This window comes from Orycteropus afer, unplaced genomic scaffold, assembly GCF_000298275.1.
Source record: "Orycteropus afer afer isolate SDZICR_OR568_19922 unplaced genomic scaffold, OryAfe1.0 scaffold00114, whole genome shotgun sequence".
NCBI lineage: Eukaryota > Metazoa > Chordata > Mammalia > Tubulidentata > Orycteropodidae > Orycteropus > Orycteropus afer.
In genome coordinates, this window is record NW_006921701.1 from 6,852,064 (window position 1) to 6,873,846 (window position 21,783).

The 21,783-nt window shown below is 43.7% G+C and overlaps 1 protein-coding gene across 1 annotated transcript in view; it reads right to left on the reverse strand.

The window, feature by feature from the left end:
• Nucleotides 1-17,134, reverse strand: part of ILDR1 (immunoglobulin like domain containing receptor 1) — a 20,623-nt gene extending 3,489 nt beyond the window's left edge. The window contains exons 1-7 of the mRNA XM_042781398.1: nt 17,077-17,134; nt 16,474-16,644; nt 14,524-14,673; nt 10,580-10,699; nt 10,179-10,325; nt 2,849-2,980; nt 1,814-2,634 (exon numbers count right to left, since the gene is read on the reverse strand). Of these exons, the coding sequence (XP_042637332.1) occupies nt 1,814-2,634; nt 2,849-2,980; nt 10,179-10,325; nt 10,580-10,699; nt 14,524-14,673; nt 16,474-16,644; nt 17,077-17,134 (1,599 nt within the window). The remainder of the gene's footprint in view (nt 1-1,813; nt 2,635-2,848; nt 2,981-10,178; nt 10,326-10,579; nt 10,700-14,523; nt 14,674-16,473; nt 16,645-17,076) is intronic.
• Nucleotides 17,135-21,783: the final 4,649 nt, after the last annotated feature.

Below are 21,783 nucleotides of genomic sequence, written 5' to 3' on the forward strand. Positions count from 1 at the left end.
AGTAGATTGCCCCATTTACCTTCCAACCACCAGCCTTCTGCTTAGCAGTCAAATGCCTTAGGCACTACACCACCAGAGCTCCTAGAGGGCTATTGTGAGAATTAAATAAGATGTTATAAAAGAAGTCCATAGCTCAGAACCACTTAGCAAAGATGCTTGTTTTCTTTTCATTTACTGGTCTTTGCCTCTCTCAAACATCTGTGAGAATAAAATATAATTGCTATTGATTATTTCAAAGGCACCCTGGTGGCATACTGCCCAAGGCAGTTGACTGCTAACCAGAAAGTTCGCGGTTCAAATTCAGCAGCCACTCTGAGGAAGACAGACTGGGCAATCTACTTTGGTGAAGATTTACTGCCTCAGAAACCTAAAGGGGGTCACTATGAGTCAGAATTGACTCGATGGCAGTGAGTTTGGTTTTTTGGTTATTGATTATTTCAGAAATATCTGCTGGTCTTCACTACTTTTCTCCATGAGTCACTCTCTCACCAAGATTCTGCTCTTGCAGTATAGCAGCACTATGGCTCTCCTAAATTGGTTCTCAAACAAACCACAGTGAACTTTTACTTCCAGTTGAGAGTTGTATCCGTCAAGGCCCATGAGAGATTAAAATTCTCTGGTGGCGTAATGCCTAAGTCATTTGACTGCTAACCAGAAGGCTGGCTGTTCAAACCCACCAGCCAATCCTTGGAAGGAAGATTGGGCAATCTACTTCCGTAGAGATACCACCTCAGAACTCAGAAACCCAAGGAGGGGTCACTATGAGTCAATCTGACCCGACAGCAGTGAGTATAATATCCCTGTACTCTGGGAACTTCCCTCAAAGCCTGCTCTGTGTGTGTGTTGTGTGTGTGTATAAGTGTATGTGTGTGTGTGTGTGTGTGTGTGTGTGTGTGTGTATATATATATATATATATATATATATCTTTGACTATCTCAGAGAAGTGGAGAGAAAAGACTTTTGATCAAATAGAGCAATAGATTTTCAAGGGTAGCTTGTAAGTTGACTCTAAAGGCAGTTCATGAATGTTTTTAAGCAATGGCAGCATAACTTTGCAAAGTGGCAACATTGAAGAAACACCAGCATTTGGATGTATTAAATATAAAATGACTTTTAGAAATCACATCTTCTTTTAAAAAGCCTATCTTGAGAGATCTAAAACAGCCTATGTCTTTCTAGGTCACCCTTTAGGCTGGTAAGCTAGGATTGGTATTCACTGGCACCCTTAAGTTTTGACCCATATTTGAAAGATTTTTTTAAGGCAGTGTAATGTTCCTTTCTAGAGGATCTCAGAGGGCCTCGTCCTCACATACACCAGGGTCTTGCATGCTAGTTTGCTATACCCAGAAGTAGTATAAACATCTTCTATCAGGCAGTGTTCTAACTTGGGATATGGAAATGTAGCTACTAAGTAAAGCAAGGCAAATATGATTGGAGACAAAGCCCTAGGCAATAAAGGCCTACATTTGACTCCTGACTCTACTGCTCACAAGCTACTCAATCATTCTGAGCCTTGTTTCCTCACCTGTGAAAAGGAGGCCTGCTTGACCTGCCTCACAGGACCAGGAAGTGAAACCAAAGATGAGGCCCTTAAAGCACCCAAAGCCCCATCCCTGAACTCTGCACTCACTAGCACCCTGTACTCACTAGGTCCCTCCTAGTTCTAAAAGTGGTGTCTTACCACGTCCATTAGGCAGTTTGTGCAAAACAGGGAGGAGGTACCCTCAGTGGTGGCATATGATCAGGTCTGTGTCAGCCATGGAGGGTCCTTTCTGCCCACACCCGACCCTCAGCAGCATGCCCCAGGCTCACCGAACGCCTCTCCATATTCCCTTTTTTCCTGTCATTCTTGCCTGGAATGACATCCAGCGAGCGGTAGCTGGGTGGCTTCTCCTCAGGCCACTTTGGGGAGTGCGAGTGGCGGCGATGGGCACCCGAGCTCCTCCAGGGCTGCCTTTCCTTCTCCTCCTCAGAGCTCCAAGAACTGAGCCCAGAGGGCAGAGGAGGGGAGTAGCTACGATGCCTGCGTCTCCTGTGCCTCTGGGCACTCTCCCGAGGGCTGGGCCTGTGGTGAGTCTCTGGACGGTAGCTCCTGGGAGGAGGGCGATTATAATGCCAACGCCACTCACTGGACGAGGGGCCATCACTGAGGCTGTCCCTGTCTGACCAGGGTGTAGGTGAGCCATTCAATCTAGACCTATGGTGCCTCCCACTCCTGGAGTGGTCCTGCTCCCTTTGCTCCAGTGCCCAAGGCTTTCGCCAAGGGTCCTGGGGCTCCTGATGGCAATCAGAGTAGTGGTGCTGCCTTCTCTCCTCCCTCAGATCCCAGGGACCTGAGGGAACGTGGGTGTGCCGCTGCGGGTGTGAGGAGTCACTGGTCCTCCCTGAGGATGGTAGGTCCTTGACCAGTGGGGGCAGGCGGATGATTCTGCGTTCCATGACCTCGGAGCTCAGGGAGGACAGCATGCTGCAGGGATGGCCAGATCTGGCTTTGAGGTCAGGAGGCAGAGGCTGAGCAGGGTTGAGGTTCCTCAGCTCCTTCTCCAAATACTCTAGGATGCCATTGGCAATGGGAGGGTAGGTAGCAGTCTGGGTCATTGGCATCTGTGGAAGGCTGGACCGCAGGGACAAATCTGAATGGGAAGAAGGATAAGAATATGCAGAACTGCTGATCCAAAACAACGCTCCAAGGAAATCAGGGCACTGAAAGTCACATCATTTAGCTTGAATCCACCCCTTCCATCAGTCACAGAAGTACTCACCATATTGATCATGGAGATCCTGATCAGCTCATGCTCCTACCCTTGCCCTCTGACCTCCCAACCTCAAACTTCTGGCAAGGTTTACCTCGCTGCAGCAGCGGGTGCATTGGGTAAGATGAAAGCTGGGAGCTCCTGTCCGCCCCCCAGTACAGGGGTTTTTCCATCATCTGAGGGACTAGGGCCTGAGCCTGCTTCATGTAGCGGTGGCGGGCCAGGGCTGCAGGAGAAGAAGGAGAAATGCAGACCCTCAGCCAGGGCAGGCCCCACAGCTCCCACTTCACTTCTCTCCATCTAGCAACCTTGCCAAGAACCAGCTTCTCTCTTCCAAATCCATTATGACTTGTCTTAAACCAGTTATCATAGAGTTGATTCTGACTCATGGAAAGCTCATGTTTGACAGAGTAGAACTGTTCTCCATAGGGTATTCAATGGGTGATTTTTTCAAAAGTAGATCACCAGGCCTTTCTTCTGAGGTGCTTCTGGGTGGATTCGAAACTCCAACCTTTCGGTTAGCAGCTGAATACATTAACCACTTGTATGGCCCAGAGCATAGGAGTGAAAAGTTAAGGGAGTAGTAAATCAACTGTTCTTTTGGAAAGGAGCTTAGAATAAAATTCCTAGGTAAAATTGCAACTCCTCCACCCCGAGAAAGTATATTCTTCAAATTTGACTTCTTAGCCTCAGAACACAGTATCATTCTATCTACTCCTAAGGTCACCTAAAATGTATAGGTAGCTACATGGATGCTAGCAATGAAATCTCTGCCACTGGCTAGAAATAGAAAGTACAGATGCAAAGAGTCCAGAAATTCTGTGAGTCAGAGACCGGGGGCTTTTGGGGGCCTGTCAGAGATGCTCAGGGATGCCTGCTCAGAGTGGAAGAAAAAAAGGGAAGGACATGGATGTTGAAGGTCAATGGGCAGAATTACTGGTAAAGGGAGGAGGTCTGAAGAGTGGGTTTTTGGCTTGTACACCAGCTGTGGGTGGGAGAAAACCTATGGGAAGAGAGAGGGAATGCAAAAAGCTGAAGTGGATTCCAGTGAATTCTTCTCCATCCTCTCTCACCTTATTGGGTTTTCCCTAAGTAGGAAGAAATCCTTAAGTAGTGAGGTGAGGGGGCAGGGAAGGGGGAAGAGAAATACTATTTCCTCTCAGGACAAAGAAAAGATTATAGAAAAGCATCAGGAGTGATTGATCACAATGTCACTCTAGCTTCCTACATGCAGCTGGTCTACAGCATACGACTCACCCAATAAAAGTGAGTGCAAATTCAAAAGCATTCAGTTGTTTAAAATAAAGCATTTCGTTGTTTTTGTTCACCTGTCTCCCAAGGTCTCTCTGCCTGTTCATGCCAGTAGGAAATACAGGAAGTGGCTGCCTCAGGTTGTGAACAAGGGCAGCTGTCAACCTGGCACTCCCACACTCTTGGTGCCCCACTCCAATTGCCATTAAGGTGATTACACTCATTACGACCTTATAGAACAGAGTAAAACTGCCCTATAGGGTTTCCAAGGCTGTAATTTTTATGGAAGCAGATTACCACACAATAGTGTCACTAGGGTTGGTGACACCCATTGTGGTAACTTGGTGTCACACTCATCACCCTCCCCCTATGGGTGGGAGTGGCCAGCAAACCCCTCTCCCTACACTCCCACCCAAGGCAAAGACCCTTCTCTCTGCCCAAGGTGGGGGGTGAGGTGACAAGTTACCACACTGTGTAATGAGTGACACCAACCTAGAGGTGCCACTGCCTTGGCAGCCCCTTCTCTTGCAGTGCTGGCCTATCCACTGCTGCTACCATCACCAACATTGGGGTCATTTTGGTGTCACCCCATCTAACAGTGCCAGGGGATACAGTCAGCAACCCTCCTCACCTTCCTAATGACGCCACTGCGCCTACAAGGTTGCTATGAGTCCAAATGACTGGACAGTAATGTGTTTAACAAATCCTCTGAGAAATCTCTTAATGTGGGAGTCAGATGAGGATGCTGGGGCTCAGAGGTTACCTTCACAGCCCAAGGACTCCCAGGTAGTAACAGGTAGAGCCAGGGTGTGAACCTGCATCTCTCTGACACCCAAGCCTGTACTTTTCTACCATACCAAGTCCCCAATTCCTTTATTTCTGTGAGGAAGCAAAAAACCTTCCCCAGGGGTACCTCCTCAGTTTCTCTTCAACTCACCTCCTTATCTTTCCAAACCTATTCCAGTTTAGTCTCTGTCTTGAAGGCCTAGGGTCAACTGATTCTACTGTGACAACTTTACTCAAACCTCCCTCCCCAACTATGAATTAAATCCTGGCTTCTTCTAGAAAGTACTATTTTCCTTTTTGGCCACTTCCTTCTCCTATTCCTTCAATTCAGGAGAGGAGAAAGGGAGAATTGGACTTTCTCCATGCTCCTCAACAGATCTTTTTTTCTTAAATAGGACCCTTTGCACAGATAACTCCCTGGATATCTTTCCAGGTCCTCTGTTAGCTTTCCTGTCATTTCCCTGCACTTCCCCCCACACTCCAGAGATTAACCCACATGCTCTCTTCTTGGCTACAACAATATTTTCCCCTTGGTCTTTCCCTTCCTTGATGCACTAGCACTGATTGGATGCAACTGCAAATAGAGTCTTCAGGCTTCTCTCTTGCCTTCCTGTTCCTGAAACAGTCCCAAGGAGAGGTCTGGACTATCTTAGGGTTTCTGTTGCTCATCTAATGTAGAATCAGACAGGTAATGAAAATAAGAAACACTGATAAAGTAAGAGAGCTTCAAAAGACTCCCAATAAGTCATCTCTGAATCTCAATAGAGTAAAGCTTGCCTTATCACCTTTTATGAGGTTGTTAAAAATACAGATTCCAGGGGCTCACACCCAAAGACTCTCTTATAGTAGGTCTAATGCTAGATGAGAAAACTGGTATTTTTAACAGGCTTCCTCATGTTAATGCAGGAAGTCAACTTGTAGTATTCTCAACAATACTTTGAGAAATGTGGTCCTGGGGAATAGGTCTCTCCTTAAATACAGGCTTTGAGGGTCAGCTGGACTTCAGCTTGAACACTCTATGTACTAGCTATGTGACTTTGAGTGAGTTTTCAGTCTCTAAGCCCTGGTCTTCTCATCTGTGAGCTTGGAGAAATAATACCTGTTTCACCAGGTTGCTGAAGTTAAATGAGATAAAACACATGAAATTCCTAATATGTGACAGCTAATAGATAGTGGCTCTCATTGTTATAATAAATCACTTCTTTTGCCATTAAGCTCCCATAGGAGGAGACAAAAGCACATATTTGGAAACTAAACCAACAAAGGCATATTCATCTTCATTTCTGAAAAAAACCAAAAACTCAAGGGCATGTTCTTTAAGATCTCCCCTTTGTGACAAAAATTACCCTCAACACCTTTTCTCACACTCTTCAGAGACCTGCACCTAAAACCCCCGCACCTCTTCTGTCGACAGCATCATCTGTGCCCATCACCATGCAGAGCTGGTCTAACTGTAGTTGCCCATTATGATTACCATACCCCACCATTCCCTTCTACTCTTTTTTTGGGGGGGCGGGGGGCTTCTCACTTGATTTTTAATGATAAGGAACAGTTAGGAGATCTTAATCAGGCCTCGTTATAGAGCTTTCATCTCCAGCCTCCTTCATACCTCTGGGGAGTCCCTTCTACTTTTACAGAGCTTGTCCTTTACCGTCCTTTTGACTTCCCTTTTCCTCATACTATCAGTCTCCTCTAACTTTACAGACCAGCCAATTCAGTGATATCCTCAGGAGCTTTCTAGAATACCATGCTCCTTTGAACTTTTGCCATTTCTCAGCCTTAGGAAACCACTAGCAAATGCTTCCTCCACTACTGGCCCTCAGCTGCCAGCCGTGACTTAACATTCAGGCCACCTACCTCAAATAACCTTCCTTCCAATAAGGGCATCTTTGATTGATCTTCAGTGACCTTGCTTTCCCTCCTTTAAAACAGCAGTTTAAGGTTTCCCTACTTCTCAGGTCTCCCCGCACCGTGAACTTTCAGCTGATGACATCATCTTTGCTGAAGAAGAACAACTAGCCCTGGTCATGGAGTCAACAGCCCTGAGTCTAGTCATGTTAGGAGTCACCACTAACAAGCTGGGTAATTGTGCAAAAAGTTTCTCTGGGCCTTATTTCCCTCAGCCATGAAAGGTAGGAGTAGATCAGAGAGTCTTAGTTGTGGCCTGCAGTCCATGGCAGGGTGAGCCTAGCGAATTCTCTGGGGAGGAAAGCTAGTGATGATCGACAGATGAAAGCTGTTTCTTCACTTCTCACAGAGAAATGAGGCACAATTTAAAAACTTTCACCTCTCAGTTCCATTGTGGCTTGTTTACTAGCACTAAGTGAATTCTTGGGAGCTCTGGTGGCATAGTGCCTAAGGCATGTGAGTGCTAACCAGGAGGCTGGCAGTTCAAACCCACCAGCCACTTCTCAGAAGGAAGGTTGGTCAATCTACTTCCATAGTGATACCACCTTGGAAACCCAAGGAGGGGTTGCTATGAGTCGGATCTGACTCCATGGCAGTGGGTTTGGTTTGGTTTTTGAAAGTGAATTCTCAAGAGTTACTGAAATTTGGTGTAATTTTTTAACCCCTCTATAGTCCTTTAGTCCCTGGGTCCACCCAGATGTGCCTGGAAGAAAGACCCAGAGATCTACTTTAAAAAAACCAGCCACTGAAAACCCTAAGGAGCACAGTTCTACTCTGACACCACGGGGTCTCCACAAGTCAGAATTGACTTGATGGCAACTGATACGTATGTAGAGCCCTTTATTAAATCTCATTGAAAAGTGGGAACAACCTGGGTGCTGGGTTGTGGTCAAAGAATTTCAAGAACCACTGAACATCATTCTCAAAGCTCCCTTCTGGGTCTAGAATTTTAGTTTACTGAAATTGAGACAGGCTGGTGTGAGCTCCCTCAGCTTCCTCCATTATAACTTAACCATCCTCCACATTTTAATGACTTCCTTTCCCTGGACAGAGGTCCGGTTGCCTTTTCCTTTCCTTTTCAAAGCCAGTACTTTCACTGTAAACCTGGTATCACTCCTACAGGCTCCATCAGTCTTCACTGATGACCTCATTTCTTAATGCTTCACTTTACTCACTTTCTATTGATCTTGGATCATTGCCTATAAATATGCATAGGGTTCTGATTTTAAAAATCAAACAACCCTCCACGAAAGAGCTTTTCTTAACAACTCCTACCCCCTCCATGCAATCTCCTCCTGTCACCAAACTTCTCAGGACCATCTGCCCTAGTGACTCACTTTGAAAGTGACCTCATCTGCTCAAATCCCAGGGTTTTTATCTGTGGCATCTATTTCTTTGTTTTACTAGTTCTTCTAAATGAATTGTAACCACTTAGGAGAAACCACTCTCCCTAGAGCCTCTGTTTATGAGCTAGGTGACAGATTTCTTTATCATACATGCTGGCCTTGTCTCTAGTCCTGCCTATTTTTAGCACCCCACTGATCTAGAGATTCTAAGATGGCATCTTTTGAGGGTTTTTCTCATTTTATTCTACATAGTACTACTTGAGCAACAGTGACTTCTCCATAGCACCTCTCTCTGAGGTTCCTCAAAGGTAAGGAGCCCCACAGCCCCATACTTGTTTTTTTTGCCATTTTCTCTCTCTTTAAGAAGTTTGTATCTCAGCTAATCCTACAGTGATCTGCATACACAGGTCGTGATGGGGCCCTGCTGTGGGAAACAGTCACTCACAAGTCAGATGAATTTGGATTAAAATACTGCACTGTTGCTGCCACTTACTAGCTGTGTGACATCTCTGACCCTCAGTCTCCTTATTTGTTGAATAGGGATGAGACCTGCCTTATAGGGTAGTTGTGAGGATTCACTGAGGAAATACATGAAAAGGGCTTCCACATAGTAGACAGCCAATAAAAGTTAGTTCCTTTTTCCTGTAAAACAGTGACCTTAGGACACCAAACTCAGACCAATGACCTTCTTAACACTGTAGATTTTGTAGGTTTTGTTTCTATCTTAGGAGATAATTCCTTATTTTTCATTTAAAAAGTTTCCTTTCAAATGGGCCAAAATGATGTGAGTGGTTACATCTGGATGCTCAGATTAGTCTTTACATTTTCCTGTATTTTTCAAATTTTCTACAGTGCAGTGTTTTATATTATTAGGAAAAGTAAATGTTATTAAAAACAAAAATAAACTACTTCCATTTAGAGCAGTTGATTCTACTTCTTCATCTATTTACTAGGAAAATTTTAATAGAATAGTTTTTTATTCGTTTGCATTCTGTAGCCAATTGTTCTAAGACATGTCACAATTCTGTTGTAAGGGGTCAAATTTCAGCCCAAAGAAAGATCATATTAAGAGTGAGGTCTTCTGCTCTCTTTCCTTCCTTTAGCACAGGGGTTCTTAGAACATGATCCCCAGACCAGCAGCATTAGTGTCACCTGGGAATTTTGGAGAAAGGCAAATCCTCAGGCCCCACCCTAGACCAACTGAGTCAGAAACCTTGTTGGTGGGGCCAGCAATTAAGTTTTAACAAACTCTCCATGTGGTTCTGATGTGAGCTTAAGTTTGAGAATCACTGCTTTACCACTGTTCTCTGATCTGTTCTTTTCAAGTCACCCCGAAGGAGTTACCTTCTCTCTCATTGCTACATTCAAATCATTCCCTCCATCCACCTCAAGGTCAGTGCTAGTAGCAAGTACTGGAGCATAGGTATACTAGGACCACCAAGGAAATACCATCAGTAGGCAGAAGTGTCTGAAGTGCAATAATAGCCACACTAACCTATGGGAGGATACACACGTAGGCAGATAGTTCAGGTACGGACAGGTGAATGGGAATACACCCATGAGCATATATAGGTTTAGTGGATGATATTCCTATATATGTATCTGTAGGTGTTATTAAAAAAAAAAATCCTAGCACTTGACTGCTAACCAGAAGGCTGGCAGTTCAAACCCACCAGCCACTCCTCGGAAGGAAGATGGGGCAATCTACTTCTGTAGTGATGCTGCCTCGGCAACCTAAGGAGGGGTCGCTATGAGTCGGGTCCGACTCGACGGCACATAACAACAACAACAACAACATATTCAATTTAAAGCTAATGGAGGAAAAAGTTAGGATAACTTCTTAGCCACAATAAGAAAAAGTAAAAAAAAAAAAAAAAAAGAAGTATCTGAACTGAAAGAGTCCTCTTCTGGAAGCCTAGAAGGTAGATGGGCAGCCACCTTCCATGTGGCCCTACGGCTTCTCCAAGCATCATTTTCACAGCTAAGGTTAAAGTCCTCTAAGCCTGTGATGGGAGAAAAAGCATGGAGAAGAGCCTGGAAGGACCCAGGATTTTTCTCTGGGCATATGAAACCAGTTTGTTTGGGGCTCTTGGTCCTGGCAACCACCCCTTTCATCACTCTTTTGTCTCTCACCTTCCTCAGGGCAACAGCAGCGAGTAGGGCAGCAAGGGCAGCGGATGTGGCAGCAGCAACACTGAGGACAGCACTGGCACCAGCACACTCCAATCAGCAGCAGGAGGAGGAGAGCTCCCAGAATGATGAAGATCACCGTCAGCCAGTCTGCAGCGGAGAAGCCAAGCACAGCTGAACTAAATATCCAGGGAGATGCTTCTAGCTCTAACATTCTAGAACTTTGACCTACAGGTTAAGATTGAGTAATGTGCTAGGGAAAAAAAAAAAAAAAAAGTTTGGTTTTGATAAGAGAGCTTCAGAGGCAATCCAATAACAATAACCTGAATTTACTTGCTTTTAGTTTTCCTGTATGTTAAATGTCACAGTGGGATGGCCAGGTAGAAAACTCCAGCAGCACTTACGCAGGACAATGAGCTTCACCTCCTTATCTGGGTCACCTGATGTGTCCCCCGGTGCTTCAATGGTACAATAATATACTCCATGGTCCCACCACATCACTTCATTAATCACAAGATCTGCTCCTGCACAGGAAGAAGGGAGAATGTGCCAGCGACCAGAGGACAGGGCAGTGGTTTCTGTCTCATGGTAGCTTCAAGGCTCCAGCATTGTCCTTCCACATCTTAGAGTGCTAGGTTCAGAGAATGGTCTTGATTCCTTCCTCTGATTCCCTCCTTTTTCTCCACACAGCATAATGATGGTAGGACCAACCATTCACTGAGCCCTAGCAGGCAAATTGTAAGGATTTTGGATCTATTGCCTCATTTAATTCTCATCATGATTCTCTAAGTAGGTGAGGTAGAGATTACTAGATGTCTCCCAGTGTCTATTCTCCCTTTCTCCCATGGTCACAGAACTCTGACCATGACCACCCAGAATACAGGGAGTCCCTGACTTACAATGGGGTTCTATTCAGATGACCCTGTTGTAAATCAATCCCATCAATTGATGTAAGTTGAATACCTTATTTCTTTTTAGTTTTCATTATTATTGACTTTTATTATCACTATCTTTATAAATTCAATCTTTATTTGTCTTTTGGCTTTGAAAATGTTACATATAAACTTACAGCAGATTACAGATATCAGCACACTACATGCTACAACATTGTGTTGTTGTTGCTAAGTGTCATTGAGTCAGCTCCAACTCATAGTGACCCTATGTACAACAACAACATTGCATATGGTACATATCACTAATGGTAAGATGTACACACACACACACACAAACTCAAACAGGTGGCCATAAGTGTGGCTCATCATAATTTTAATATGTCATAAGTTGGGGACTACCTATGAAGTCTATTATTTCCCATCCTTACTCACAGATGGGCATATAGGTATGTGACTTAGTTCTAACCAATGGGATATAAGCAGCATGTGATGGCTCCCAGGAACTTTCTAAAAATCAGTCTATGAACACAATTGCTCTTTCTTCATCTCTTCATATTTCTGCTATCTGGAAGGCAAATATGATGACTACCATCTTGGACCATGATGATTATCATTGGTAACTTGGAAGGATCCTGAGTCTCTGAAGACTACCAGAACAGAATCACCACACTAGTTCTGGACTGTCTACTCCTGAATTTATACATGAGGGAGAAATAAACTTCCTTATAGTTTAAGTCACTGAGATTGGGGCTTTTATTTACTTGCAGCCAAACTTAATCCTAATAGATACAGGAGAAATGGTCATTAGTCTCATTTATAGATGAGAAATCAATATTCAAAGAAGCTGTATTCTGGCCTAATAACATACAGATAATGTGTAACAGAGTCAGGTTCAAAATCATGTCCCCCTGCCTCCAGGCTGGTTCTCCTAACCACTAAGAGGTTCAATAGATACAGCTCTTGACCTACTACAGGTTAAATTTAGCTTTGTTCTCTTCAAAGTGGGTGGAAAACTCCAAAGCCTTACAAGCCTACAATAAGAAGGCAACTCAAGATCTTAAAGAGGCAAATAAAATGAGCTTGAGTAAGTAAGGATGAAATGCCAATATTTTAAGAGCATATGTTAACTAAGAAAAGAATTTCAGTTCTCATGAGCACCAAGTGCTGTGTCCCATTAAATTAAATAAATGATAGCATTTAAGTTCAAATTTCACAAATTCAACAACTGCTTATTAAAGGCCTTCTGTGGGTGCAGCACTATGACAGGCATTGTGGTGAACCTGAAAAGGCACAAGATTCTTCTCTGCCCTGAAAGGGGTTAAAACCTGCTCTGTGGCACTGAGGCCGATCCACATCTCAGTGTGATGGCTGTCCCTGCTGTCTTACCCCAACTGCTAGGAGACAGCCTGCAATTCTTAAAGACTTGCTCCTGCTCAGTTGAGGGTGACATTTGCAATTCTTTATTATTACAATTTTTTTTTTTTTTGGTCAGAAAGGAAATGAAACAAAAATGTGAGGTCACGCAACACTGGAGCAAAATTTGACTTCTGTTTCCTTCTCTTTTCTACGTCAATTCCTATGTTATTTTTCCTATCCACGGTTTTCCAGACACACTACTTTTCCCAGAAACAAGCTTCCCTTGATTTGGAAGAATAGAAAAAATGTTTCTGGGGAAATTCTTCCCTCAAAGATGATGTGTATTGTAAGTCTACCCTAATTTTTATTGGAGATGTAAAGAGTATTTCACAGATACCAGTGTAATGGAGGTCTGACAATATGCTACTATTTTAAATGATCCAAGAGCTGATTTGACAGGGTCATCTCAAATGATGCAAACATAGGCATCAAAGTGTCAACATCCCAGGGCTTCAGGAAGCCTGGAGGCAGGAATTAGAACCAACAGAATACTGCTTTCCTGTGGGAGTAAGAAAGAGGCAAGATTTGATCCAAAGCTTTTTGGGATTGAGGATAGTGTATGGTCTAGCTCATAATTAGGAAAAAAATAAAAAAAAAAAAAAGAAGAAGAAGAAGAAGAAGAGCAGAGACTGTCACCAATGAGGAGCTCATCCTTCAGAAACTAGAAGGGAGACTTGTTTAATTAAAGACAGTAAACCTTAGAGGCAGATTAAAGCTAACCCTGCTGGCTCAGGTGAATCCATGATGGTGCACCTGGAGATAACAGAGGAGGAAAGATGTTTTAAGGCTGAGGGTTTGAGAGCTGGCAGGGGGAAATCAGGGGTTGAATATAAAAGGATCAGAGTTAAGTGTTAGATCCAAGTTGGAAGTAACTATCAAGCTGGTTCCCTTTAAATGATCTACCTTTAAACAATAATAGATATTAACTAATTTCCTCACATTGAAGTTACAGGCCTGAGTGTACAAGTTACAAGCTGAGTGGCCTGCTGTGTGCATTCTATCCTTTCTTTTATTTTGTTCCTTATAACCAGTAAATATTTATTTATTACAGCATCTAAAATGGACTCTGAATTCTATACCTATAACCCATAGCAGACATCCTGTAATACAAGATAGGAATGTGGAGTACTAACCCATTCATCTAAAAGTGTGCTGAGTGATCATAACTAACATGCACCGCACACTTACCGTTTGCTAAGTGCTTTATACATACTATCTCATTCAATCACCCCACCATCTCATGAGGTAAGTACTACTGCAAGTCTTATTTTATAAAAATTGAGTCTTAAAGGTGAAAAATGATTTGCTCAAGTTCACACAGCCAGAAAGTACAGAATAGGGACCCAAGCCTGACTCTAGAGCCAGGGCTTTAATCAATCCTTCCTATACCAGACACAAAAAAAATAGATATGCTTTAGACACAGCTGTCAGACACCACACTTCCTATTCATTTCAGTGTGGAGAGACAGATACCATTATCCTCGTTTTACAGATGAGGAAATAGAGACCAAAGAAAATAACTGCTACTGGTTACTGAGTTGGCAAGTGAAACACTAGGGATCTAACCAATCCCGGTGTTCTTTCCTCTGTCAATGGAGATCTGTGAACTTGTGGTGATCATTATGAAAGCCCGTTTCCCTGGATCTGGTCAACAGGAGCAACCAGAAAGGAACTCAAAGGGGTGGGGTTTGAGCAGGCCCTGAGAGCAATCAGGGAAGGAATCAAAGGAGCCTGATCTGTATGTATCTTAGCCCTCAAGGAATCTCAGGCAAGCAAATCTCAGTGGGAAACCACCCACTGTCAGATCGTAGCCAAAGCTGTAGGACATCCCCTGGTCTATACAGCATATATCCAGGGGAAAAACTTCAGGTGGCACAGCATATTCTGTGAATCAGGCACTCGTCTCAAACAATGACAGTGACCAAGTCGACCATTAGGCAGCAGAAAAAAAGGGAAATCCCCAAGCTGATTCAGCCTGCCAGGCCTGTGTGCATTTCCCTCCCACCTCCAGTTTGCTTGCTGTTTCTACCAGCACTCACGGTTCTGGATGGTGATCTTGCGCTGCCGGTAATCCACCCCCAGAACAGGCTCATTCTGTCCCCGCCGCTGGGCCACAATGCGTACCTCTCGCTGGTTGTCATTACAGTCATTGGATGGGTCCTGGCCCAAGGATAAAGCTGCCTGGTATGCTGAGAAGAGAAGACACACTTGAGGCACACAGCAATAGAGGGTTTCCATTAAGAAAGGAGCCCTCACTGTTGCCTGGAGCAGTAAAGTTTGTCAACTTTTACTGAACCCACAAATATCCTGGGCAACTTGTTAAACATGCAGATTCTGATTTGCACGTCTGGAGAGGGATCTGAGATACTGCATTTTTAATAAACTCTCAGGTGATGCCAGTGCTATAGGTCTAAGGACTACACTTTGAGAGATAAGACTTCAGAATCCCCCACCATGGGTCATCATTTCCAAATCCTGGCTGACTCCCTCTGTCTCCTATCCGAACTTCTCTTGCCTCATCTTCTGAGTCACCCTAACCTCATCTCCCAAGGAATTCATCCACTTGCTTTTATAATATAAGGTGTGAAAGCTGTTAAATGTGCAATGGCAGACTAACCCAGGCATTTGAAGAATAACCCCCAGAAAACAGTGCTTCAATTAAAGAGGGGTCTTGTGAGGCCATGTCAACCTCAGTAGGTGGCTAAGAGGCTCAGCCTTTGTGGTTCTACTCAAAACACTCTGTTAGACCTTAGCCCAGATCTAAAAAAGGTTAAGTTGATGCCTCCCGCTTCCTTTCCCTCATCTCATGAATGAAGCTCACTTCCTGACTATGAACACAGTGTCTATTTCTTTTCTCGAAATTTCTAACAGGTTAATTGTCTTCAGGTTGACTGTGAGGTTCTAGATTCCATTCTTCTTTGAAAGATGGCAGAGGAGGTGGCTGGAGAAGAGCTTCAGCTCCAGACAGTAGAACTGTGATGAGTGGGGAAGTCATGACTGAGAGGCAGGGCTTGGCTAAACTAAAGTTGAGTTGTTTAGCACTAAGGAAAGAAGAGCTCTGGTAGCGTAGTGCATAAGGCACTTACTTGACTGTTAACCAGAAGGCTGGCAGTTCAAACTCACCAGCCACTACTTGGAAGGAAGATGGGGCAATCTACTTCCCTAGTGATACTGCCTCGGAAACCCAAGGAGGGGTCGCTATAAGTCGGGTCTGACTCATGGCACATAACAACAACAACAAGGAAAGAAGCATGCTGCCAGTGGGACAGCGAGGATGGCTATCTATCAGGAAGGCTGTTTGTAGAGGAAAGCTGGCCTTGGGTGGGAGGTTTCACCAATGACTACTAAGGTCCCATGTATCCTGAGGAGCACTGGAGTCTGTTCTTGTTGACTGTCTAAGATGGTGAGGGTGATGGGTCTGCCTCATCATCTCAGCATGCTGATGTGGAACAAGGAACAGAGGCAGGAATTACTCTGCCTTTTACTTAAATGTCTGAACTTCTTTAAAACATTTTACAACAACAACAACAAAAATCCACCAAACTCACTGCCACTGAGTTGATTCTGACTCATACCAACCCTACAGGACAGAATAGAACTGCCCCATAGGGTTTCCACGGCTGTAAATCTTTATGGAAGCAGACTGTCTCATCTTTCTCCCTCCTATGGGGAAGGCTGGTGAGTTCAAACTGCTGACTTTTTGGTTAGCAGCTGAATGCTTTAACCACAGCACCACCAGAGCTGCATTTTAGAACAAGGTGCGATATACATTTTGAAATAAATGAAATAGTATGTAACCTTAAACAAGTCATTGCATCTGCCTGAGACTTAGTTTGTTTATCCATAAAACGGGGGAACTGCACTAGGTAATCTCTGGCTTCTTCCACTGTAAGAATTTGTAAATTTGCATAATTTCTAATCCCTAAAGCAGCAAATACTTCACAGAGGTGCCTGTTACCCAGGGAGAATAGGGGCAGGGGGACACTTACATGCAGAGTAGTAGTCAAAGATGGGGTCCTTGCAGAAGGACTTGAAACGCCATGTCACCACCACATCCTGGAGCTGGGCAGAGGTGGTGTAGTCACATTTGAGGACAACCGAAGCAAACAGGGTGACATAGCGCTCTGTGTGTTGGACTGTCACCAGCAAGGACAGGCACCCTGAAACCAAGAGCCAGGAGACAATGCTGAAGTCAGTTCAGGTCTCTGAGGAATGATAATAAAATCAATGCAAATGAGCAAAACATATTGCCTGCCCCCTGCCTGACTCTGGTGGAGAGCTCACAGGAAGAGCCTGAGTTCTTACTAGCCTGACAGGAGTGACGCAGGGACTGCAATAGTCACCTTGGGAGAGATAGAAAAGAAAAATGGCTAAAGACCACTCAAGAACTTACAGTCCACTGACAGTGATAACACATTCAACAACAACAATAATAAAATACATTAAAATAAGCCCATATTGGTATGACACAACCTTTCTAATACACTTCTTTTTCATGCCACTTCTTTGTTTAAAATGTTTTTCCATTTTCCTAAGAATTCAGTTCAATTGTTATAACTAGATCTACCAGGTCTGCCAGCTCTGTCTTCTACCTTTCTCTCTTAACTCATCTTCCTTCATGCCCCACATTACACTCAGGGTTTCAGCCATGTGAACTCCTTTCAGTCCTTCCTGTGCTAGTCTCTCTCTCTCCTCTGGGTTTACATGTGTGTATTTCTCAGAACATTTTTCTATATCACCAGCCACCAGCTCTCCTATGATGATTAATCTTATGTATCAATTTATCTAGCTTATGGTGACCAGTTGTTCAGTCAAACACCAGTCCAGATGTTGTTGTGAAGGTGTTTTGTTGATTGGTTAATATTTACAACCAGTTGACTGTAAGTAATGGAGATTACCCCCATCCAATCAGTTGAAGTCCTTAAGAGCAAAACAAAGGTTTCCGGGAGAAGGAATTGTGCCTCGAGATTGTAACAGATTTCCTGTGGGTGTTTTCAGCCTGCCAGCTTATTGTTTGGCTTTCAGACTCATGACTACACCACCACCTCTTGTTTCAGTTCCCAGCGTGGGCCTGCCCCACAAACTTCAGATTTGCCAGCCTGCACAACCTTGTGAGCCAATTCCTTAAATTCTTTCTCTCTATTGCACTCTCAGGTGATATAAACATTTAACCCAGTTGGCTGCTAACCAAAAGGTTGGAAGTTGGAGTGCACCCAGAGGTGCCTTGGAAGAAAATGTCCTGGCATTCTGAAAAATCAGCCATTGAAAACCTTATGGAACACAGTCTACTTGGACACATAGAGACTCCAAGAGTTGGAATTGACTTGACTCCAATTGGTTTATTGATTTTTTTCTGTTTCTCTGGAGAACTCTGACCAATACAATTCCCTTAATTGGGTTAAATAGTATTCATTCTTTAGCCCCTCAACTTAAACCTTACCTCTGTCAATAAGTCTTCCCTGATTCTACAAGTCTGGGAGAGAGGCCTCGGCTCTGTACTCCCAAGGTGTCTCCTCCCATGCCCAAGCAGCACTTTTCACACTTTTTGGTGATGGCCTGTACACTCTGAAAAGGCTGATTAGGTTTGTCTCTAACTCACTGTTCAAATATCAGCACCTTGTTCAGTGCTTGTCACCTGCTTGGTACTCAGCAAATGTTTGTGGAATAAATTATTGAAGGAATGACCATGAATATATTAACCAGTGGAAAGTGACTATGGGTGGTCAACATAAGCACAGGGCAAATAAAACAAAAACAATTAGATTGTGAGAGAACTTGATTAAGAAAGACTTGAAGATTTTCCTTTTTCTTTTTGAAAATTTCCTCTGTCTACCCTATAAACCTACAGACAAATTTAAAGCTGCCAGGTTGGCTTGATGAGAAACCATAAGGGTCAGAAATGTCAGGTGGGACAATGGCATGGTCTGGGGTTCACACCTGACCAGTATATTCCTGGAATGTCCCTGTGTTAGTATGAGTTCTAGGCTGAGTTATGAGGAGATCTTCTTGTAGGAAGGTATGGCATGGAGCAGTAGTACTCAAACTTGAGCATGCAGCAGACCACCAGGAGAGCTTGTAAAAGCTTAGATCACTGAGCCCCATCACCTCAGTGTCTGATTCAGTAAGACTTGAGTGGAGCCCAAGAACTTACATTTCTAGCAAAGTTCCAGTAGATGCTGATCTGCTGGTCCAGGGATCATACTTTGAGAAAAGATTAAAAAAAAAAAAAAAGGCACAGGCTTTGGAGTCAGACACAATTAGGTTCAAATCAAACTTTAGTACATACTTGGACATTGGACAAGTTATTTAATCTCTCTGAGCTGCTCTTTCTTCAGCTATGAATAGGTTTAATAATAGTACTAACCACATCAGGCTGCTGCAAGAATTCAGTAAGGTCATTCACTTATAGTGCCTAGTATGGTGCCTGGCACTTAGGGCTGCTGTGTTATCATGTGAATCTCTTTCCCTCTACTCTCTTATTATGAGGGCCAAGAAAAAGGAGTTAAAACAAGGGTTTCCTCAATAGAGTTCTCAAGTGGAGCCAGCTGCACTTTGATGGAGTTACATCACACAGAGTCTCTGGGCAGAGCAAATGGTTAACCTGCTCAGCTGCTAGTCAAAAGATTGGAGACTTGAGTCCACCCAGAGGCATCTCAGAAGAAAGCCCTGAGGATCTACTTCCATAGTATCACTCATTGAAAACCTGTGGAGCCATGAGTCAGAATCAACTTGACAGCAACTGGTTTTTACCTTCCATGAACAAAACAATTGTAGTTACCCTTTATAGAGCAGATGGAGTATCTTGATGGTTAGAGCTGCATGGTTCTGGGCCCTGCCTTACCCTATGGCCACAGCCAGCATAACACAGTTCTCCAAGACCTCCCATGGAGAGACAGAAAGCTCTCTCAAGGAGAGATTCCATGGCTGTGATGAGGAAGCTCCCTTGACAGCCATGCTGGAGACAGGCTTTGGAGAAGTATAAAGGGAGATGTATGGGGAAGATTTCATGGAGGGAAAAGACTTAACCTAGATCTTACAGCTCAGGTGGGATTAAAATAACACATTAAAAGGGTGAAGGGAGCATATCGAAACCAAACCAAACTCACTGTTATGGAGTCAGTTCTAACTCATAGCGACCCTCACTGGGTTTCTGAGGCTTTATGGAAGTAAAGCCCCATCTTCCTTCCACTGAGCAGCTGGTGAGTTTGAACTGCTGACATTCTAGTTGGCAGCCAAATGCCTTATTCACTACGCCATCAGAACTCCTTGAAAAGAGCATAAAAACCAAAAAACTATACTCACTACTGTCAAGGTGTTTCCAGCTCATTGCAACCCCTCCTTGGGTTACTGAGGTGGTATCTCTAGGGAAGTAGATTGCCCAATCTTTCTTCCAAGGAGTGGCTGGTGGGTTTGAACCACCACCCTTCTGGTTAGCAGTCAAATGCCTTAGGCACTATGCCATCAGAGCTCCCTGAAGGGAGCATAGAACTAATTATTTCAAAGAGGAAGAAAGGAGTAAGCAGCAACCCTCATCGGGGGGGAAAGTTATTTGGAGGACAACTAACCTTATGTGAGACAGAGGGATAACAAAATTAGGAGTAAGGGTGGTGAGTGGGAGGTGGCAGAGATGAGGTAGAGTCTAAATCTTACTCCAGTGTCATTTCTAGTTCATGGACAATCACTGAAGGCTTTTCTGAATAACAGTAACAGAGTGAAAGCGGTATTTTTAGAAAGGTGGATGACTTCCTTATTCAGCAGTAATTGGAAACAGAACATCATCTTGAGACTAAACATTGAGTAGTTTGGGGTTGGGAGGAGGGGGATAGCTGCTGTCTCTGTCAGCTGTAGAATTCCAGGAAATCAGGCTAATCAGAAGGGAAGGACCAGTGACCAAGCATCTCAAGCCTGTTATTATTATTAGCTGTCTTCAAGTCAGCCCCTGACCCACAGTGACCCAATGTGTTACAGAGTAGAGCTGCTCCACAGGATTTTCTTGCTAGTAATCTTTATGGAAGCAGATTACCAAGTCTCTCTTCTGCAGAGCCAGTGAGTAGTTTGAACCAATAACTGTTCTGTTAGCAGTTGACCGCAGACTGACTGCAACACCCAGGCTCCTTATTTCATATTCTTTTTTTTTTTTTAATTCTTGCTCCCAGCCCACACCTTTCTTTTCTTTTCTTTTTTTTTTATCCCAGAACTGACCTGAAATAGACCACGGAGCTTTCACCCACCACATCTTTAACGGAGCAGTAGAAACAGCTCCAGTTGAGATTTTGGCAATGGAGGGAGTGTCATTATCAACACTGGCTTATTTTGTTCAGCAATACATACACATCATAGTAGAGAGGAAATGTCATTTTAAACTACTCACTTTGTGGTACTTTGTCACAGCAGTCCTAGGAAACTAATAGACCTAGGAAGTATCAATATCAGAATTTGATCTAGGGTCTTGCTGACATCAAAACCCATTTTTTCCCAAGCAGTTAAGCATAACTTTCCAAGTAGAAGTCTGGTGGTAGATGTTAAAAAGCAGTAGGATTTTCCAGATTCGGGGGATGGGAATGGGGGTCAGAAAGAAAGGAAGTAGCAAGACAACCCATCTCTAAGGCAAAAATGTCCCATCTTTCCTTTCTTTTGGTCTCTAACTTCTCTGTAAAACTCACTGTGTCAGGTATGTACAGTACTAAGCAGATAAAGTTGTTCAAGAAGAGGCCAACAGCAGATTCTGGGCTAAAAACATGAACGGGTTCAAAAATATAAATCCCCTGATTATAAATATCCTGGTTGCATCTTTGCTTTTTTAAATTAAACACACCAAGTTTCCAGATTCTTAAATTTTCTATTTTTCAACCTTCCTAGCATTTCCTTCTTCCCAATTCATTGACACCCAATTTCCCAGGTGACTCATTTTCTCTTGAAACCTTTAATTCCAGAGCCTGACTTCTTGAGTTCAGATTCTTCCCCCACTCACTTCCAGCTAAAATAACTAGCAAATTGTTTCCAAACTACAGTTGTTTCTTCATATGCAAAATTGGGGTGATGATAAGACTTGCCTCATGGGATTATGATGTTGATTAAATGAGATGATAAATGCTTAGCATTGAGTAGAGTGCCTCACACATAGCAGACACTTGATACACATCAGCTATTATTACCATTTGTATTTACTATGACTACCTTACTTGGAGGGAGCTCTGCTAGCATAGTGCCTAAGGCACTTGACTGCTAACCAGAAGGCTGGCAGTTCAAACCCACCAGCCACTCCTTGGAAGGAAGATGGGGCAATCTATTTCCGTAGT